At 36.0% G+C, this 22,009-nt stretch overlaps 1 protein-coding gene across 1 annotated transcript in view; it reads left to right on the forward strand.

The window, feature by feature from the left end:
- The first annotated feature begins 757 nt into the window (after positions 1-757).
- Positions 758-22,009, forward strand: part of LOC140241944 (prominin-1-A-like) — an 80,820-nt gene continuing 59,568 nt past the window's right edge. Inside the window, exons 1-2 of the mRNA XM_072321691.1 lie at positions 758-773; positions 4,440-4,891. Coding sequence (XP_072177792.1) covers positions 4,645-4,891 — 247 coding nt within the window. The 5' untranslated portion in view covers positions 758-773; positions 4,440-4,644. The remainder of the gene's footprint in view (positions 774-4,439; positions 4,892-22,009) is intronic.

The following is a 22,009-nucleotide window of genomic DNA, read 5'->3' on the forward strand; positions in this document are numbered from 1 at the left end:
CGTGAGTTGATAGCACAGAACTCTACATCTGTGGTTGATAGCTGGACATTTCTTGATACACCGTGCCTACTTTGTACCGTAGGTGGCGGCAGAAAACTTTTATTACTGGTACACTGTTGTAGCTGCCAGACAAGACGATCTAGCGACACCCCGTTCTCTCTCGACTCGCTCGCGTCCGATCGATTTTTCAGTAATCCTCGCGCTGTGCTGTCGCTGTGTACGAGTGCTCCTATATCCTTTCCCTTGATTTGGGGATGTGGAGAAGCTGAAACCATAAAACCTGGAACGATATCAACCCAAACGTGTCCTTTTTTTCTAGACGGAACAACGCCTAATCTGGGAAATTTTAATTGGATTGTCTAACCACCAATTTCGTAAGTTGTCACATCTTGACTCGTTCAAAATTATCACGTTTTTCTCACTGTCTCTCGGTCAATCAAACTGGTAGCTGCCACCGTAACATTACGTCGTACTTTTGAAAGTGTTTGGTGTTAAATTTACTCAGTATGTGCGTAAGGAGTAAGCTGTGTGTGCAGGTGTGAGTGATTGCGATCGGGGGAAGGTTGGAGCTAGTCGGGGCCCCTCCCGGGCCGGGTGTCTCCTCGGCAACCCACCCGTCGACGTCTGCCTGGCCTACTACGGACTTGGACGTCCTGCTCAAGTTTGCTCTGCGCTCTAGTTTATAGCGAAAGTAAAATAAAAAGAAGAAGAAGAAGAAGAAGAAGAAGAAGAAGAAAAGAAAAGACTTTGAAACTAACTTTAGAAACTTTAATGTAATTATGGAACTAGCAGTGCAGTGTAGAGATCTAGTTAGCCATAAACCACAGTTTCAATTCAAAAGAGGAGTGCGCAAGATTCTGCTACTACTACTGTATTTAATACTAGATCTAGGTCTAACGTTAGTGTGTTTGATTTCATTTTGGGGGTAAATATATAGACCTGGGGGGGCGTTTCATCAACGAGTTCGTCGGAGATTTCACCGACAAATTTGCTATCAGCCAATCAGACCAAGGATTTCATTAGCTTTTAACAGTTGTCAGTGTAAATCCTTGCGTCTGATTGGCTGATAGCAAATTCGTCGGTGAAAACCTCCGACGAACTCGTTGATGAAACGCCCCCAGAGCTGGGGGGCGTTTCATCAACGAGTTCGTCGGGAGTTTTCACCGACAAATTTGCTATCAGCCAATCAGACGCAAGGATTTACACTGACAACTGTTAAAAGCTAATGAAATCCTTGGTCTGATTGGCTGATAGCAAATTTGTTGGTGAAAACTCCGACGAACTCGTTGATGAAACGCCCCCCTGAAAGCCAAAGGGCCAAGGCTTGTGATTGTGTGCCTGACAAGAGGTCTAGCATCCTATCAGCTATTAGCATCTAACGTTAGGGCCTATTCCTATTCTCTGGTTTTTATATTGATGACTTAAGTTATATTCCAAGTTTATTGCAATGCATGCTGGACCTTTAACGTTATTATCGTTAGGCCTAGAGACGTATGTATTTAGAGTCTAAGTTACTGGAAGTCGGGAGAAGTCATGTACAATGTAGACTATTTTTTTCATGTTTCTGTCGGATAATTTTGGTACCATGCCATGCATATCATCAACTCAGAGTTGTTGGAAAAAAAAAAAATCTCCAGGGAATCATATTTAAACACTGATGCAATAGAAGTGTAACCTTCAATTCATTGAACCATGTAAATGTAATATGAGCTTCTTTTGTGATTGAATGCAAAAATGTCGGAGAATAATCAAACCAAACATCACAGAGCACTTATCATCATGTGATACATAATATAGTATATGACATCTTGAATTTTACCCATGTCATCTTCTGACAATCACCTTTACATCATGTATTCAAATCCACCAGCTGCTAATTTGATGCTGTTTAGTCACAGATTACACCGTCTAAAATGATATTTTAATGTGGTGGTGAAATGTATACATATTGCATCCATGCCATTCTAGTAGCTATAGACTCCTAATGATCCTGAAAAAAAAAAAAAAGAAACCACACACAAACTCAAAACCCCTCTGTTTCCTTCCTTTCATTTTGTTGATCGATACTGCTGAAAGGATAGTTGCTTTGCTACAGAATTAGATCTGCAATGCAGCATATTGTGTGTGTGTGTGTGTGTGTGTGTGTGTGTTTTATTTGACTGGTCTTAGTGTCAAATACTAGTAGTCCAAGAGAGGAGAAAAAAAGTACTTCATTTTTATAATACATGCATAATGTATCGTGTTTTAGCCACCAAAAAAAAAAAAAAAAAATGTTTGCTGGAAGTGAAAGAGCAAGAAGTCATTTTAACAGTACTTAGTGGGAGCAGTATGAGATGAAAGAGAAAGTACTTGTTTGATGTTTCGGATACACTGCATACATGTAGGCCTACATGTATGCACATGTACTGTCTCTCAAGTTTCTAGAGAAATGACCCATTACATGTAGACGAGCATGATGATACAATGCATGGCATATCGATTAATGTGTGACATGTAAAATACAATTTGCGCGTTTTTGAGTCATGACCTTTCAAAACTTGATCAAAACATAAGAAACTTGAAATGTTACAGGAAGAACCAACAGACTGTAATCTCTACTATTTCATCTGTTGATTTTTTCTATTTTAAAATCCCATTTAGCAGAATTAGGCCCTATTATACAAAAGTTTATCCTGCTTTAATATACATACATGTGTACATTGTACAAATCAGTATCTGTGGGCTGCTAGTGATAGAAGGAAGTTGTACAATTAGTACTGTGACCTTCAAGGAAGTGATAAAAGCACTAGATGAACAAAAGTTAGCATTATCTCTTCAATCATTTAAGGAATGTTGGCTTTAAAAACTGTCGAATTCTTTTCCTTTAAATGCTTAGACCTGTAACTTTGTGCAGACTATTAAACTTCCTGAAAATTCCTCCATTGGAATTTTGAGTGTATAATTGCACAGTGGTTGCCTTATTCTAGGTTACAACTGAATTATTGGTTTATGGAAGATGAATGATTCTGTGTGATATGATTGGATTTTTGATGCTGAGAGGAAGGAGTTTGTATTGTTGGAAACCTGACAACCCTTGCTAGACTACAGAGGCATCACAGTCACCATACCATGAAAAATACATGGGTTTACTTTTGATACATTTTTCATTGGGAAACTTTGTTGTGATGTTATTCAGGTTTGAGAAAGCAGTAGTCAAACAGCTTGCCACTGAAAAACCCACTTGATCAAATATAATATGAAATGTTTACTGAAGTAATGAAAGTTCTGTAATAGATACTTTGACAGATTTCAGTCAAGCTGTAATTGGTATTTGACACCACTATCTGTTTCATGCATATGTGTGAAAATTATTCTACATTGCTACAAACAACTACTACATGTATACAAAAATGTATTGTAAGTATCAAGTTTCCTAAGAAATGAAAAATCCTAGTAAGAGGCCTTCTGAACTTGTATCATCCCTGAACTTGCCTTGGAACATGTTTCTTGGAATAATGTACTTGTACTTCATATATTGTGTGTTTGGTTTATAGTAAGCAATAGAGATCAATCATGTAGGGAATGAGGAATGATATGAATTGTACAAGGGTCACTTGTATACAAAGTTCTTGTTTTACCTCTGCTATCTTTAAGACCATGCCTCAAGTAAAATAGATTTATGGAAGAATTCTTAAAGGACAAGTCCACCTTCGTTAACATAAGGATTGAGAGAATGTAGCAATATTAGTAGAACACATCATTGAAAGTTTGAGAAAAATCGGACAATACGTTCAAAAGTTATGAATTTTTGAAGTTTTTGTGCAGTCACCGCTGGATGAGAAGACTTCTGCAATGTATGATGTCACATGCGTACCACAATATAAGGAAAATATAAAGAGAATTTCACAAAATTTCATCTTTTGAAAAAAGTACACATTCCCTTGACTCGTTACTGACATATGTTATGGGTAAAATTATTCCCATTGCCTTTAGAAAGAGGCAAGTCAAGTGCTGTTTTATCATGCGAAAAAAAGTGAAAATATGTTGAATTTTCTTTACATTTTTTTATACTGTTGTACTCATATGACATCACGAGCCTTAGTAGTCTCCTCATCCAGTGGTTCCAACACAAAAGTTTTAAAAATTCATAATTTTTGCATCGATTGTCCAATTTTCCTCAAACTTTCACTGATGTGTTCTACTAATATTGCTGCATTCTCTCAATCCTTCAATGATGGTGAACTTGTCCTTTAAATGAAGACAAGAGACTCTTGTATCTGTTTCAGTTGACTCATTATGTTTATAAATGATTTAATGTTGCATGCTGTATTCATTTTTGTATTAAACCATTGTCTTTGCATTGGTATTTTTTGTATCACCATCATTGTTTAGAGGCTAACATCTTTCTGCTCAAACTTCCCCATTTTTCAATTTCTTTTACTTTTTTTTTCTTAATGTAGGTCAAGAAGAGACTGAATACTGCATGAGGACGACTTTATACCAAGAAGCTATGTTTTGCTGCAGGTAGTATTTTGAATTCCTCTGCCACACCTGTGTTTGGACAGGCAGTCTTCTTCGACAAGAGAAATATCACAACACGTTTAGCCTTGCAGTGAAACGCAACCAAGATATCAAAAACACTAACTCCTAGTCAATTCAGAGAGGATGGAGTTCCATTTAAGGACTTCTGAAAGTGGCCTTTGGCTACTGGTTCTTGTGGCTGGTGTTCTAGTGATGAATGTGAACGCAGCCAATGTCAATAATGATGGGAACGTCACATACGGGCCATTGCCAGCGGGTGAGGGCTACTCCACACCGGCAACCTTTGACGAAGGTTCTTTCCCTCTGCCAACCACATGGGATTTCATCGGAAATTTTCTACAAACTGTATCACCTGGTTCTCCACCTTATGGTAGGTATTCCTGTAGTATGCAGTAAAGCTTGCATGTTTATTGAATCTATTTATTGTACCAACCTGTTTTTGTTTTTGTTTTTTTAATCATAAATCCTTAATATAGGGATGTATTATCTTTTGTTGTTTTTTTTTTTTTGTCATTCAGTCTTGTAAAAGTATGTAGTCTGGTTCAAAGCTGAGGGGCCTGCTTTACAAAGGAAACCTTGTGACATTAAATTACATTAAACACAATTATATGTTTTAGCAATATTGACAGTAAATTTAAGCACATGTGAAAGACTAACAGATGGAAACATTAAAATGTATAAAGTGCTTAAACAATGAATAAAGCATAATTGAGCTTAGAAGTTAGAAGTGTTACAAGAATAAAACCATTGAAAACTGTTAATAGTCAAAAAGAATACCGAATGTAAGTTTGGGTAAAGGTTTTGCCAGTGCAAACTAGCTTTTAGATGAAAATGAGTATACAGTGTAATGACAAATAAAATAAAAACAGTGCAGATTAAAATTGCTTTTTTTTTCCACCTTGAATCATGTGACAAGTTTTATATACAGGTTGCATTGGACAGATTTGTACATGATACATGTACATTTTACTTGTCTTGTTTCTTAAGGGATTTGTAAAACTTTACATAGTAGTCCACCAAGAACATAATTCTCCCCACTGTTGGTCTAGTTTATGAACTACATGTAGCAAGTTACTTATGTTGAACTGTCTGCAGTGAAACAAAAAAAAAAAAAAAAAATGGTGTGGTTCCATAGTGTTTTGTGTCAAGTGCTCTCTGATGGCCAAATTTGCATAGGGATACAAATCAACAGCTCAGTCAGTTGGAAATGATGCCAATTGTGCATGCTCCAACTGTAGGTCAATTTCTGGAGTGTACCACTCATACACTGATGGAGATATACATGTGGTGTATGTAAGTTTGTAAATTCAGGCTAATTTCCCCAGCCATGAAAAAGCTAGCTTGCTAAAGTACACTGTATGTTCTCTGTTCAGAAGGGCCTGGCCTTGGGCCTGTTCTGTCAAGGATTCTTGTGGTTGAAATGTACACATAAGAGATACATAAGTGTCTTTGACATCAAGCTAGCAAGTGTTAATTAAGGTCATTCTCCAAGGATGAGCCTTGAGATGTGCATACAGAATACATGAATCTGAAACCCTAGAAACTTGATGCCAATGGATGTAGCACATCACAAACTGCTGACGTCAAAGGAATCATGTCACGAAACTGCACCGTTCTGTCTGGCGGTCTGGTTCTGTGTACACAGCCATGCAATAATAACAATGCATTTCCAGTTCCCCCAAGTGTGTCAATAAGTGATCTCATGTCTGCATCTTGGTATTGTTTCCTTACTTGTATTTTTGAGGGTATCATGCAATAAGTGAAGAGTTTGATTTCTTCCACTTACAGCACTTGATCTTAGGAGCTAAAGGATATGTTTCTTTTTTAGCGATAAAGCAGTATCTACACATAATTCCTCTGAGCTCTCATGAACCACACTCCAACCTTAACCCAGTTCCTAAACCAGTTCAACTAAGGAAAAACAATTACCGGTACCGGCAAAAGAGAGGGGAAGAAATAGACAAGTGTTTTGTAGAATTTAGAAAATGCTAGTCTCTTCTGTCAGTGCAGTTGCACTCAGATAAGGATCAGATTGATTTTCTTTCAACTTTATTCTCGGATCATGATTGTCATAAAGCCTTTGATCAATATACAATGTAGATATGATAGATATTGATCAAAAGTTGTATGATATCCATGATCCAAGGATAGTGAGTGAAGATAAAGGAAAATCAATTTTACAGTGTTGCATAATACATTCTTTTGCCTAATACATTCTTTTACCTTGTGCTACGACATGTGCATTCTTGTGATCACGATCTACAGTAGATGTACAATGTATAAAAAAGTCTGCCAAGACTACAAAACGAGACTACAAAGGACAGACAGGATTGTCTAGTGAGGAGACCTATTTTGATACACACAATGTGCACAAGTGTGTTATTAATAAAGATGACTGGATTTCATGTTTTATTATCACTCTCTGATACTAGTCCATTATGCATTGAAAATGATACTCATTGTGCCAAAGTGCCATATATTCTGTAACAGTTCTCTGCTATTTTTCTTCAAACTGCTTGGATCTGCCAACAACAACAACAACAACAGCTTCAAAACCAAGATTCCACAAACGACATCAGCTGTAAATCACTGCTGAATTAGAAACATGTTAACAAAAGACACTGGAATGCACGGTCTACAAAGTATTTGTACTGGTACTCTAAAACTGAACATACAATGTATATCGTCGCTGGGGTGACAAGACCTTATATCTGCAATTTTGGTGAAAATGACTTTTTTGGATTAATGGTCAAATAATGGGTTAAGTGATGTCCTGTCCAAATCCCAATTGTCTTACTCCAAAAATGAAGCCACCAAAGCATGTCAAAGGAACGGCTATCCTATTCGGTATAGTGCTTTGGCCGCCATGTTTTTTTGGCTCTCCGGAACATTTGACATTTTGTAGATACGAGGTCTTGTCGCCCCAGTGACAATATGTAACTTACATGTTTATGTACATTGTCTTTAGTTAATCATAAAACATGCATTTGCATTGTGTAGGCCCTTAACATAACTCACTGAGATTGAGATCTTTAACAATACACACTGATATCAAGATCTTTAACAATTCTTTCTACTTCTGATTTATGGGTGGGTCACAATAGCTGGCATACTTGTATTAATTAAAGCAGCCAAGTTGCTGCAGATCGTGCCCAAGGATTGTACATTTGTACATGAATGTAAACCATTAATGTACAGCGTGGCACTATTGAATGCTATGCAGAGAGAGTACAATAGGGTTTTGTCGACTGTGGACTGATTGGTCCCATTCAGAAACTGCATGGAAATTGATGAATCCCAAAGGGGAACAAGTTAAAAGTCTAAGTTTTCAAGACATACACTATACAATGAAGTCATAAAGCAAGGGTACATTGTATTTATAGCTGTCAATCACAAGGAGGTGTCTGTAAATTAAATTCCAAAATTCAAGCACCACATATTTTCTGTCATGGCTGTCAATGTAAAATCCCAAATACATAAAATAGTTGATGTCTTACACTGTAAGAGATTCGATAATATAATGCTATAAAGAAAAGCTGAAATTGTGCCTAGTAATTCAGGGAATAATTTTCCTTCTCGAAATTGAATAGCAATTTTTGTCGATGGACGTACATTTTCAACAAAATGGTATACAAGTCTATGTAATGAAACTGCTGTGCAAATTACATTTTGTGTAGCAGTCATACCAGCAGTCATACCAAAATGCATAGCAAATTACTATGCGATACCAGAAAAATTATTCCCTGTAATTATATTTCTGAAAGTAACATTTAGATTCTTGCTGTCAATTTCTATTCAATATGAGATGACAGATGTGTGCTTGAAATTTCAAGAGGATGATCCATAAAGTGGTAAATGAGTGATTATCAAAAAATACCAACTACGTATTTTCACTGGAGAGTAAAAGACAAAATGTTCCCAGTAATGATGATGTTGTTAAGAAGGAGGTAAAATCAGACAATCAGACATGTACATGTAAGATACCTGGTGACCTGTCTTCATTATACCAATTTGTGTGGTGCAGACTTCCCAACCATTCTGAATTTGAAGGAAAGAATCTGACCATTCCCAGCTCTTGTTTCTATTTCTATAGGAGTTTCCTTTTTTCTTGATAATTTCACTACACACTCCTTTGGGAATTGCTCTTTCTTTCCTACTTTTGAGCCAAACCATCTCTCTTTTTCAGTCAAAAACATCGAAAGGTTAAAGGTATATTATCCATTTGAAGTTTTTCCCCAAGAATTCCAAAGATTTTGGGAGAACTTAATTGCTCAAGAAGTGCAGCTGAACCAGTCCATAGGAACAGGTGAAAATTCCTGCATGATTTGATATGTACATAGAAACAAGGGAATTTGTGACAATACCCCTAGATATTTTAGGATAGAGATGTTTATAAGTTCAGTTATGCATGAAGCAGTTATTTGCCCATCATCAAGGGCTTGCTTCATTTGCTCTTTTATCAGTATCTTTTCAAGTTAAATTATTCATTGATTTGTAGTGATTTCTTTACCTGAAGCCAATTAAAATCTCTTTTTTAAAAAAAATCTTCTGTACCCACCAATAAAAGATTTGCACGAGACCATTGTCATATGGCTGACACAGACTTTGTGAGCTTCCCACAGGACAGTACATGACCTACAATAATTGTACTATCATTCATTTGGTGAAGTGTTTTAGAACTGCAAATGTATCACAGGTATATTCATTATCTCACACATCTTTACACACAGTTTTTATTTTTGTTTTGCTTTATTTTTTCTTTTTATGGTGGTGGGGGGGGGGGGGTGGGTTGTGGTATTGTTCATGGGCAGTGCTATAAAGGTGTGGTTTGTATGATGAATTTTTATTTCACTAGCTGACAAATAGTTCATTGTAGTCAATATCAAGCAAGGTTCTTGTCCAGTAAAAGTGGCAATTTTGGCAATTATCATTTTTTTCTTACAATTTTTGATTTAAATTTGTATGAGAAAATTGTAGAGGTTATCAGAAGTTACATTGTGTGTAATTTTATCTCAGTGAGTATTCCCGTGATATGATGTACGTTCGCTGTGTGATTTTTTTTTTCTTTATCCAGTATACTTTTGTGTTTTTTGTGTTTCATTTTTATGTCTTTTCATGTCCAAAATTAACCCTCATGCATTGTCTTCAAAGATGCTCAAAATATCTTGCTAGGATGGATCTATTGCAGCCCATCTTAGAGATGTCAGATTTCTGTTGCAAAAAACATATTCAGAAGGATCTATGGGATTACCAGTTTTAAGTACCATTGGATACAAACTTGACCAAATTCTCAAGTTGCAGCTGTATAGGCAAAAGAAGAAGAAGAAAAACAAGCAGAAGAAGAAGAAGAAGAAAAGAAATGCAATATGAATAGATCAACCCTGAACAGTTTTCAGGAACAGGGTGTGGTTTACAGATGTACGTACATCCTACTCCGAAGCTTATGGCTTCTCAAAATATATGACCTTAAAGATGTGCCCTACCCCTTCTTGTTTCCTATTGCTACACTTGTAGGTTGTTGGAGATGATAAAAATGTACAAAAAGCCTGCATCTAGTACAGACCTTAACACTGTGTTCCGCAAGTCTGGAAGGCAACATGAAATAGTTCTGACATGTCTTTTTTTCTCTCTCTCAAACTCTGATGAACAAAATGGACAATGTATTTTCATTTACAGCACTAGGGAGTACAATATCTAAATAGGACTAATGAGAGACATCAATACTGTACTGTTCTGGAGTTAAAACATACTGATTATAAATACAATGTGGGAAAACATGAAATTGGGATATTTCTTGGGTAAAGCTGTCATGATTCTTGTGAAAGCAGAGCCTGCGCAATTGAAAAAAGAAATTTAACTTCTTTTAGATAAGATAGGAAAATGTGTTTCAAACGTGACAGACACAATGCATAAACTAGCCTACAGACTTCACATCCAATGTAAAACATGTACAATATCCAAATTTGTGTTAATGCTAGAATGTGTGACAAATAATTACACCATTTTTTTTTTTTTTTTGCCGCATTGTGGTAATACCATTCACTAGCTGTTCAACATACATGTATTATGTTACATTCGGTTAATTGCTTCTCTTCTACTTTTTGAATAATATTATTAATTACAACCAATCCCAATTATATTTGTGATTTGTACTGTAACTATGACAGTGAACATCCTGTTCTTGTTGAATGAGGGCTACTTTGAACTGCATATTGTCAAAATAAAAGCCTTTTTATCCATTTAATTCTATCACATATTTGCTGTTTTTCCGGTAACACTGTAAATAATACATTCAGTGCATTGCTGTCCCAGATTCCATAAGCCATGAAACTTGGCATGATGTTTAGTTTATTGGACAGATGTCGTATGGGTCAAACATTTCAACATACACTGTACAACACAAAGCTATCTAAATGTATTTGTAATATGATTCTGGTTTTGCTACTCAAGATTTTGTCTTTTCTAGTAAGCTCTGACTTCATAAAATATTACACTGTGGTTTACATTATGTATTTTAGCTTAAGTTTAATTGACAAGGCACTTGATACAACACATAGCCTGGTAGTTGCAGATATGAAGAATATGTTTCGTAGTGTTGGCCCATCCCGCTGTCTGGAAACCTTTGGCGTAATTAGTGTTCACCCCCCTTTCCTGGGCTGATGGTGACTCACTACCTTGGCAGCCCCTGTAAGAAGTCGGATTTACATCATAACTCTTTTGAGTTGTGCCTTGTGGCAGGGGGAATTATGAACTTTGGTTGCTGTTGTTGTTGTGTTGTTCTCGTTTGAATGAGGCCAGAAAGATACGTCGTACACGTTGTATGAGTTTCTCAGACACTTTGTAGATAGGAGAAGAGATAAAGAGTGAATCCCTTTCACTGTGTCAGAAGTGCAGTTACAAGTACCTGTAGATGGCACATCATCAGCATGTTATGTTATACTTTTTTTTTGTTGAGACACAAGTTACAAGTAGATGGAACTTCAGCATGTTTTATACTTTTTTCTTTTTGTTGAGACCTTTCATTCAAATCTTTTCTCAGGGCCCGCAGAATATCACATGAAATATGCTCAATAGGAAACTACATGCAGTACACAAATTGTACATCTTTGCACTCCGTTGTAGGTTCTCCCAGAAAATTATAATTATGTACATTGTGATTCTGTGTTACAGTTTTTAGTATAGATCTATGCATTCCTTCATGTATTTTGTGAGCAATCCTTTTGTAGTTAAGCATTGCAGATTATAGCAAAAGAAAAGAAAGTGATCCATTCTGTTACTCTAAACATATGCCAGAGAAGTACATAGATGTACCCTTTTGTATAGCAAATTCTTTCATCATTGTAGAAGTTCCTTATTATCTTCATTTGCTCATTTTTAGCCCCAACACTTGTCCTCTGTTCTCAATGTAGTTTATACATCTTAATGCAAAGGATACTGTATAGTTTGCATAGATCAAAGTCATGACTGGTAAAAATTCCACTCCCACATGGCATTCAATTTGACTGTATTTACACGGTATATTCAAGTAGCTCAGAAAAATGATACAAACAGAGTTGTATAGGAGTGTAATCATAATTTAAGAGAAAATGGAAAGTTGTGGAGCTTGAAAGTTTGACTTAATTTTATGAAATATACACGTATGGGTACAGCCTCGCAATCACATAATTGCAAATTTATAAGATGATATGTTGTCTCCTTTTCGATGAGCCAAACTTGATTCCTAAGCATTAGACTACTTTTAATATTGTATCAATTGCAATACTCCAAAATTTATGACTTACAGGGGGAAAGACTTGTGCTGCATTACCAACTAAACCAAATGGTGTCAAGTTTCTTTTTAATATTCTTTATACCTGTTACACGTGTAGCATTCCTTTCAAACATATTCCCCATAGCTTTGATGTTTGATGATGATGGTGCCACTTTTTAGACCTCATATTTGATCAGCTGGTAAGCTTTACATTGTACTCGATATCCTTTGGATTACATCTAGTCTAAAAACAAAATTGCAGTTTGCTTGTCTGTTTGATACATGAGGCATGTCTAATTGAAAAGATCTGGGAGAAAGATTACATTAATTAGGACTATTGCAGCATTTGAATGGAAATAAGTAGGCTTTTTAGAAGCCTTGTCTGGCCCAGGGAATTTCAATACCCTGGACAATTTTTCACACAAAGCCATCAGGTGATCTGTGTATCTACACATTGTACATCCTGTGTTCCTCACTGTAAATGAAATAAGAATATTGTAGAAATTAAAATTTTCACACTATTCTGCTCATCAAAAAACTACATGTAGCATGAAAATAAAAGCACGCTATTTTCTTTTTTGCTTGTTCATATGAAATACTACTTCATGTTCTGATATAGTTGAATAAAAAACAGGTGGAAATCATGCTACGTGTACCTGGCTGAGCACGAAAAAAAATTGCATAGTGTGTGAAAAGTTCCACTTTTAGTAATAGCATGCATAGTGAAGATCATAGAAAGGGAAGTCATACCCGGTACTCAGTTTGTTGAGTTCATGCAGTGTCTGCTGGGGAATTCTGTTACATGTACATGCTCTTGTCATGCTGATTTTATGATGCTCCAATGACATCGAGATGTCACTTTTAAGCTGGATTGCAATCACACTTTCTTTAGATCAACACACTGATATGCCACCAAACTGTCTATTCAGTGTTTATCATAAATAGAACCCTGCTTCACAGTTTGGCTATGTAAGCTCAAGTGATGACTTTTATCAGTAATTCAGTTTACAAATGGTTCTCTCACTGACTGTGAGGTTCTAGGGACCAAGCAAGTTCGGTACTAGAACCGGAGCAGTTTCAGTTATGTACCTACAATGTGTGTGAGTATGCATGTGAACACATACAAGTGTGTCATACTGTGTGCGTGTGAACACATACAAGCGTGTCATACTGTGTGTGCGTAAGTGAGTGTGTGTGTGTGTGTGTGTATGTCCAGAGACATAATGACCAAAAAAGAACCGAAAATTGATGCCACACCTGCTCGTGTTTGTTCCTCTGCTGATGTTTGAAATGTTATAGGCAACTACAGTGTAAGGGTACCATTTGCCTGAAGGCCTATCGTGTCTTGTCATTAAACAGCTGACTCTTGTTATGAAGAAAATTGATTTAACAAACTCTTGTTGCACCGCAGTAAATTTTATTGGCCTATAGTTTAATATCTATTTTAGTGCTTCTTCGATTTTGTTGTTTACACAATTTTGGATCACTGACAAAGTGATTTCACCAGTATCGGGGATTTTGAATGAGAGCCCACTGTGTCATGCACTTGAACAAATTCTTGACACGCAAGATGTTTGTAAGCGTTCATTTCCATGACTCAATGGTGCTCATGTACAAAGTTCTCTCTGAAAAGGAAACTTTGACACTGGCCAAAAAAATATTTTATGACAGTAACAGAATTTATTTTGCCAATGCAGTAAAAAACAACAACAAAGAAACAAATGTGAGAACTCCAAGCCAGGACTATTTTATTTTAAGATGTGGAGTTGATGTGCATGTTATAAATTCTCACTTTATTTTCATCAAGCAAACTTGATGTACAAGCTTGTATTGATGCATTGTTGTGAATATGATGATGATGATGATGATGATGAACATCTTTATCAGAGTGCCATTTATCTGTAAAGAACATTCAAAGGTGCCTGGCTCCCACAGTGTAAAATATTATTCACAAAGTTGCTGAAAAAAGATTAGGTCTTTAGTTCAGATCTAAAGGTTTCAAGGTTGTCATGATTCCAAAGAACCACTTGGGTTGGTAGACAGTTCCACAGACGGGGAGCAAATGAAGAGAAGGCTCTATCCCCGTATATGTTTTTAGGCACGTACATTTACAGTAAATATCACACAACACCTCCTCTTTTGACTTTGAAAAAGCTTTATACAGGATATAATGTATGCCACATTCCATTAGTGATTCCTCAATTGCTCCCACTCAGTGTTATTTATTTTGCAGTTTTAGCAGTATCCAGGGTCCTCTTTTGTACTTGACACTGAATGCAGCCATTAAAGGCGGTGCTTCATTGTCGAAATAATACAATACTCTAAGTGTGAAATATATCAATGTTTTTTTTTTTTTTTTTTTTGGGGGGGGGGGTATTTTGCAAACTTTATCGTTTGTCTAGACTGTGACATGGATAGTAGGGCCTACATGTCTACAATGTTTGTGATTAACTGTATGTAGTCGCAATGTTAAGTTGAGAAGTGACATGATTTACGATATGTACATGTATGATTCATTGATGTTCAAGTATTTTTTGCAGCTCTTGTCATCACAGCATAAAATGTTACATACATGTACAACTGTAGAAGAGGGTTTTGATAACATGATCATACAGCTTTAAATCATGTACTGGTATGCTATACCCTCGAAACTATGAATACAGTAACACGATCACTAGTCACAGCTACATTACTGACAAAGAAAAAACAAGAAGGGATATGAGTAATCTTGTGCACTTTCTTCATCCTATTAAATAGGATGAAGAAAGTGCACAAGATGAAATTCTTCAAGAGAAGCTGCTTATAAAAGTGCAGTCAGAGCATGACAAATTGTATGTTTTGTCGATCAATTCCAGACGAATGCTACCACCACAAGGTGCTGAAAATGCTTGACCGGTGCGCTGCGCCATCCTTTCATTGATTGTCTAGTGCAATGAGCTCTTGGCAACGTCACCTTTTGTTGACACATGTTATTGGTTACTTATACTGCCATCGCTTGGTAGAAGTGGTCAAGGCATGGCCAGCTATTCAGAGAGTGCACTGAAGCCTTCCTCCTCTCAGTTTAGTAGTGTACTCTGACCTGAATTCTTACGAGTGTTTCAGGATGTGAATGACCAATTTATTCTCAATGATATTTATCTAAAGTTGTTGAAGAGTGAGCTACACATGTACTTTACCTGGCGCAGTATTCCTCAAATGTGCCATTTGTATTTTACCAGAAACTTTTTGTCAGTATTCCTGTCGGAACAGGTTGCCCTTTTTTAGAGGTGACTGCAAACTGTGGCAAAAAGAAAATATCTGTTTTAGCTCAATAAATTTGTAGTATAAAGCTTCTTTATCAATGGTGTAAAACCCAAAGAGAAATGTGGATTGAGTGAAAACAGAAACATTAGTAGAACACGTCAGTGACAGTTTGAGGAAAATCGGACAATCGATGTGAAAGATATGAATTTTTAAAGTTTTGGTGTTACTACTGCTGGATGAGGAGACTACTAGAGATTATGATGTATGTGTGGACAACAATATAAATAAAATATAATTTATAAAGGGAATTCCAAAAAAAGTCATTTTTCATGAAAATTACACATTCCATCAATTTGATACTGATGTTAAGGGTAGCAATTATTCCCCCTGCTTTCTGAAAGTGGTAAGTCAAGTCCTCTTTCATTATGCTAGAAAAGTGCATTTTTGTGGAATTCCCTTTATATTTTCTTTATTTTGTCCAAACATACGTCACAATCTCTAGTAGTCTCCTCATCCAGCAGTTCCAATACCAAAACTTTAAAAATTCATAACTTTTGCATCGATTATCTGATTTTCCTCAAACTTTCACTGATGTGATCTACTAACGTTGCTGCTTTCACTCAATCCACATTTCTCTTTGGGTTTTGGTTTCCTAAAAAAGATGTCATTATCTACATGTAGTAGCCAAGTGTCCAGAAGAATGTTTTCTTTAGTACCATATTTTTTTTTGTGTGTGTGTGTATGTGTGTGTGTGTGTGTGTGTGTGTAGCTCTTTCAAGCTGATAGCTACTTGTATCTGTACATTAAAAGTATGGAAAATATTTGCAGGGGACATACAAAATCAATAGATTTAATGGGATATCAAAAAGCTTTTCTCTATCCTTTTGCCACTTTAATTTTTTTTCTTATTCATTTTTTTAAACTGATGATGTGCATATTTGATGACATGACATGTGAGTGACAGGGAATGTCCCTGCTTTTGGACGTACAACTTTGTACTCTCATATTTTAGAGATACATGTAAAACACATAAAAAACAGTATCTAAAGACTGATCTATTTGATAAATTTTACTCGGTGCCACATTTGTAGAATATTGAAACATCTTAAAACCACAAATGCTCATTGAACTATAGTTGGTGTCTCCTCATATTGTCTAGTATTTTACCATTTTTTGTTTTTGTCTTCATTTTGTGTTAAAATCAGCTACAGTATACATTGTATGTATGTGCATAATTCTTTGGTGTTCAGAGCACTGTGACTGAAGACGTTGACAACGAATGCACAGAATATTCCCGGTGGAAATCACTTAGCGTCTAATTATTGATTTTCTGCAGGGCGTTTTCAGTGGAGCATTCAGATTCTGATATTGGCACGTAAAGTGTGTACATGTAGCTCTGAGAAATGACTGGTCGAAACCAGCAGACATGGACCTGCGAGTCTCAAGTCAGTAAAATTAGTCACATGTGAGTTGTATTCTGCTGGCCTGATTGAGTACATGTATAGTCTACAATCTATCCAAGTAAATGAGATTCAGTCATGCATTGTACTACATTGATACAAATTGTATGTCGCAGAGTGTACATTTGTAGTAATACACTTCACTTCCATTCCATTACTCAAGAATGGCAGAAGTCATATAAATGCCACAGGGGAGCAGTTAGCGTATTGAAGGGAGCAGTTAGCATAAGAGCGGAACAAGCTTTAGTGTATTTGCTGTATCTATGTGCCTGCTTTTCATATTCATTCATCCAGCAATGCATGCACCAGTCAGTTTGAGAACAGTACATTACATTTGTAGTGTTGCCTTTTTCTACACTGTCAATGAGTTTTAAGGAGAATGAGGAACTCGTGAAGTGAGAGAATGCAGTGATACTAGATCACATTGACCAGCGAAGTGTGAGGAAAATCAGAAAAACCGTTCACAAGTCATAAATTTTTTAAGTTCGGTTAAAAATTTTATATGTGTTATCCCTGCTGGATATGAAGACTACAACACTTTGTGATGTCACAGCTGGGCAATGATACAAAAAAAAAAAATACGGAATTCAACAATATTACATTTTCAATGAAGTACATTTATAGGTAGATTCCTTCAGCTTATGAAATGACTGACATAGACTGTACAATGCTATCTTAAGGATGATACGTTGATACCCCGCACCTTATGAAATACATGTTGGTACAATGTAAGTTAACCCCTTGAAGACAAGTCCCGAGCATACTCGGGCAGGTGTCTCTGGGAGATGTGTGTAGTGGCAAAATTCGTCCATCCTCAATGGGTTAAGTACTCTGTCATGATGCAAAACACATGTATACACACACGTACACAAACAAAGAAATTTATAACTTGAGAATAAATTGTATGACAGTCCTCAAACTTCACTGAAATGTACTGCTACTATGTTTGAATTTGAACACTTTATCTTTGTAGGGAAAAATATTCTATGCCAATTACTGTATTAGTGGAGCCGCATAGCCGAAAAATTGTGCATTTTGTGATAAAAGCACCAAATTTGGTACACAGGTTGACAATCACGTTCAGATCAAATTTAGATATTGGGCCATCGTAAAATAGCGCCCTCAATGTCCGTGGCAGCCATTTTTCAAAATGGCTGCCATAAATGCCATGTTTTCGTAAAATTTACTAATTTTAGGAGAGAAAAGTCAATAAGATTTTGGTTGCAAATGGGAAATTACATTCAAAATAAATCTAGATATCGGGCCATCGGAAATAGCGCCCTCAACGGCAATGGCAACCATTTTTCAAAATGGCCGCCATAAATGCCATTTCTTCAAAATATTTGCTAACTTCAGAAGGGAAAGCCAGTAAGATTTTGCAAACAAGTGGGAAATTACATTCAAAATGAATCCAAATATTTGGTCATTGTGAATTGCGCCCTCAACGTCCATGACAGCCATTTTTCAAAATGGCTGTCTAATGTGCCACTTCTTCGATGATTTTGCAAATTTAGGAAGGGAAAAGTTAATAAAATTTTTCCCATAAATGTTAATTTCATTCAAAATGAATCTAGATATTAGGCCATCGGAAATTGCGCCCTCAACGGCCTTGGTAGCCTTTTTTTTTTCAAAATGGCTGCCACAAATGCCATTTTTTGTTAAAAAATGCAAATTTCAGAAGGGAAAGCCAATGGTTTTTTTTTGTTTGTAAACAAGCTGGAAATTACATCCAAAATAAATCCAGATATTGGGCAATTGATAATTGCGCTCTTAATGGCTATGGCAGCCTTTTTTTTTTTCAAATGGGCACCATAAGTGCCATTTTTTCATTAAAAAAATGCTAATTTCAAACGGAAAAGTCAATGAAATTTTGGTTAGAAATGGGAAATGAGATTTAAAATAAATATCGATATTGGGCCATCGGAAATTGTGCCCTCAACGGTCATGACAGCCATTTTTCAAAATGGCCGCCATAAATGCTATATTTTTGAAAAGATTTACTAAAATCAGAAGGGAAAGCCAACGAGATTTTGCAAACAGGTGGGAAAGTACATTCAAAAGTAAACTTATTGGGCCATGCAAATTGCCTCCTCAATAGCCATTCCAGCCATTTTTCAAAATGGCCACCATGAATGTCTTTTTTTTTCCACAAAGGTGGAAAATTACATTCAAACTGAATTTGATAATAGGCCATCCAAAAGTGCACCCTCAACAGCCATAGCAGCCAAGTTTAAAAACAGCTGCCATGGATGCCCCCCCCCCCTTGTTTTGCTTTGTTTTTTGCAAAAATTTGCTGATGTCAGAAGGAAAAGTCAATAAGACTTTGCAAACAAGTTGAAAATTATGCTCAAGAAATACATTTAAGTGTAAAGTCTTCTTAGAAGGCGCCCTCAAGGGCCATGCGGACCGCCATGGATGTCTGCTTCTTTCTTTTTTCTTTTCTTTTCTGGAAATATTTGCTAATTTCAGAGAGAAAACCACTGAAATTTGTACATACCTTTATGTTTAAAATCATATTCAAAATAAAAATAATAATTATATGAGTTCATTACAAATGGCACCATCAACGTCCATGGCAGCCATTTTCCAAATGACCACTATAGATGCTATTTATTTCTTGAAAATATGATAATGCCACAAGAAGACAATATAATTTCTTGTGCAAATTGACAAAAGACATTCAAATAGATTCAAGTTTGAATTTGAATTTAAATTTAAAATGAAGATATTGAGCCACCATTTGTGACCCTGCACCTCAAAACAAACAAAAAGTCGCCAGACATGAATTTTTAGTTAAGACCATATTCTGAAAGAGCAGACTTTAAGCTTTAAAATGATGTATAACTCAAATCAAATGGACTCTCCTAACCTATCTAAATATTGGAAAGAAAGCACAAACTCAGGAAAAGTGTGAACTGAGAAAAGAGGCTCTGAAGTACAGTGTCTATTCAAGCACTTAATCTTTACCAAACCGTGCTGGCTGTGCGATGAATGGGACAATAAACAGGAAGTAAACCACCAGAGTAACAACAATGAAGGGATTATCAGATTAAACTGAAATTAAGCATGCCTCATTAACACATTCTGTCCGTAATTAATGCCAATTTTCAAAGCAGTAGCCATACCCTTTCAAAAGTTATTAGAGTTGAAAGTGAAGAGTGTGGACAAGGTTTTTCAGTAATGAAAAAGGGATTCTCAAGACACACCTAATCACACTATTCTACCAAAAATGTTCGAGATAAAATGCTAAAAAAACACACTTTTCTTCCCGTTTTATGATACCAAATTTTAGCATGATGTAAAAGAAGACCCGCTCTTTCAGAAAATATGAAAAAGTCAAGTTCGGCTAGGTTGACCCATTTCACTTATTTTCAGTCCTCACGCAAAATCAGTGTGTGCGACTTTATGTTCGTTTTGAGGTGCACGGTCACATTTAAACATCGTCCCAACGGCTATGGCAGCTCTTTGGCAAAATGGCTTCCACATACTCCTTATTCTTATTTGCTTATTCCAGAAGGAGAAAGCAATAGAATACTGCTAAACAGCCATTATATCTAATGCAATCTGGTGTTCAAAGAAATTTAGATTTTAAAAAAGGTTTCATTGATGGGTTAGTTCTAAATTCATGTTTTCAGTTTAGTCCTAATTGCAGTATTTCGTGTGTGACGGCTAACAGTATGGATATCAAAGGTATGTGTTTTATGGAAACATAGCAAGTAGATTAACTTTTATCGTAAAATAAAAGGCCATTTTTTCGTATCTGTTTTAAGAATATTTAGGAAGTTACATTTTAGAATAGATACACGTCATATATCCCATATATTCAATGATATGGTGTTACTGTCAAAGTTAACACATGGCGCCATTATCCCTGGATATTCATATTACTCTTTTTCGGAAATCTTTTATGTTTGCCACCTAAAATATGCATTCATCATTGGTGAGATATAATTGCTAAGCATTTGCCTTGTTTATTTCAAATGTTCCTCAAATGATTTCCGTAACACCATATTTCAGATTATATAATGTCTCTGTGAGTATTCTACTGTCCTCTCCTTCTGAAGTTAAAGCAAATTTTCAAGACAAAAAAAAAAGAAGAGTGTATTGTAGCCATTTTGACAGATAGCTGAAATAGCCAATGAGAACACAGTTTATGATGGCCCAATATCTAAACTTCTTTATATGTATTGTCAACTTGCGCCAAAAAAAAAAAATATTTACTGTCTTCTTCCGGCATTAGGACATCTTCATTTAAGAAAAATGGCATTTATGACAGCCATATTGGAAAATGGCTGCAATTACCGTTATAAGCATTTTTTTCTTCTTGAAAATTTGCGAAGGAACAATTTCTAAAGTTAATGCAATATAGATATATTGTTTGATTTTAAACATGATTTTCAATTTATGTACACATTTGTTGACTTTTCTTTCTGAAATTACCATTTTTTAAAGCAAAATAATTATGACAATGGCAGCAATTTTGGCATATGGCGGCCATGGCCGTTGAGAGCAGTATTATAATAATCTAATACAAATATTTATTTCAAACATAATTTTCAAATTGTGTGCAAAATCTTATTGACTTTTCCTTTTGTGAAATCAGGAAATAAAAGAAAATGGAATCCACGGTGGCTATTTTGAAAATGGCTGCAATGGCCATTGAGGGCGCTATTTACAATAATATAATACATAGGCGCAAGATGTATTTCAAACGAAAATTTTGAATTGAGTGCAAGATCTCACTGTCTTTTCCTTCTGGAATAAGTAAATTCGGAGAAAAAGGTGGTATTTATGGCAGCCAATTTTAAACAAGCTGCCATTGGCGCTGAGGGCGCAGTTTGCGATGGCCCAACATCTAAATATATGTCGAATTCTATTTTCAACTCGTTTGCAAAATCTTGTTGATTTTCCTTTCTGAAATTTTTGATTTTTTGCGAAAAATTGCGTTTATGGCGACCATTTATGAAATAATGGCTGCCATGACCGTTAGGGGACGCAATTTGCGATGGCCCAATATCTAAATTTATTCCAAATG

This window comes from Diadema setosum, chromosome 18, assembly GCF_964275005.1.
Source record: "Diadema setosum chromosome 18, eeDiaSeto1, whole genome shotgun sequence".
Taxonomy (NCBI): Eukaryota; Metazoa; Echinodermata; class Echinoidea; order Diadematoida; family Diadematidae; genus Diadema; species Diadema setosum.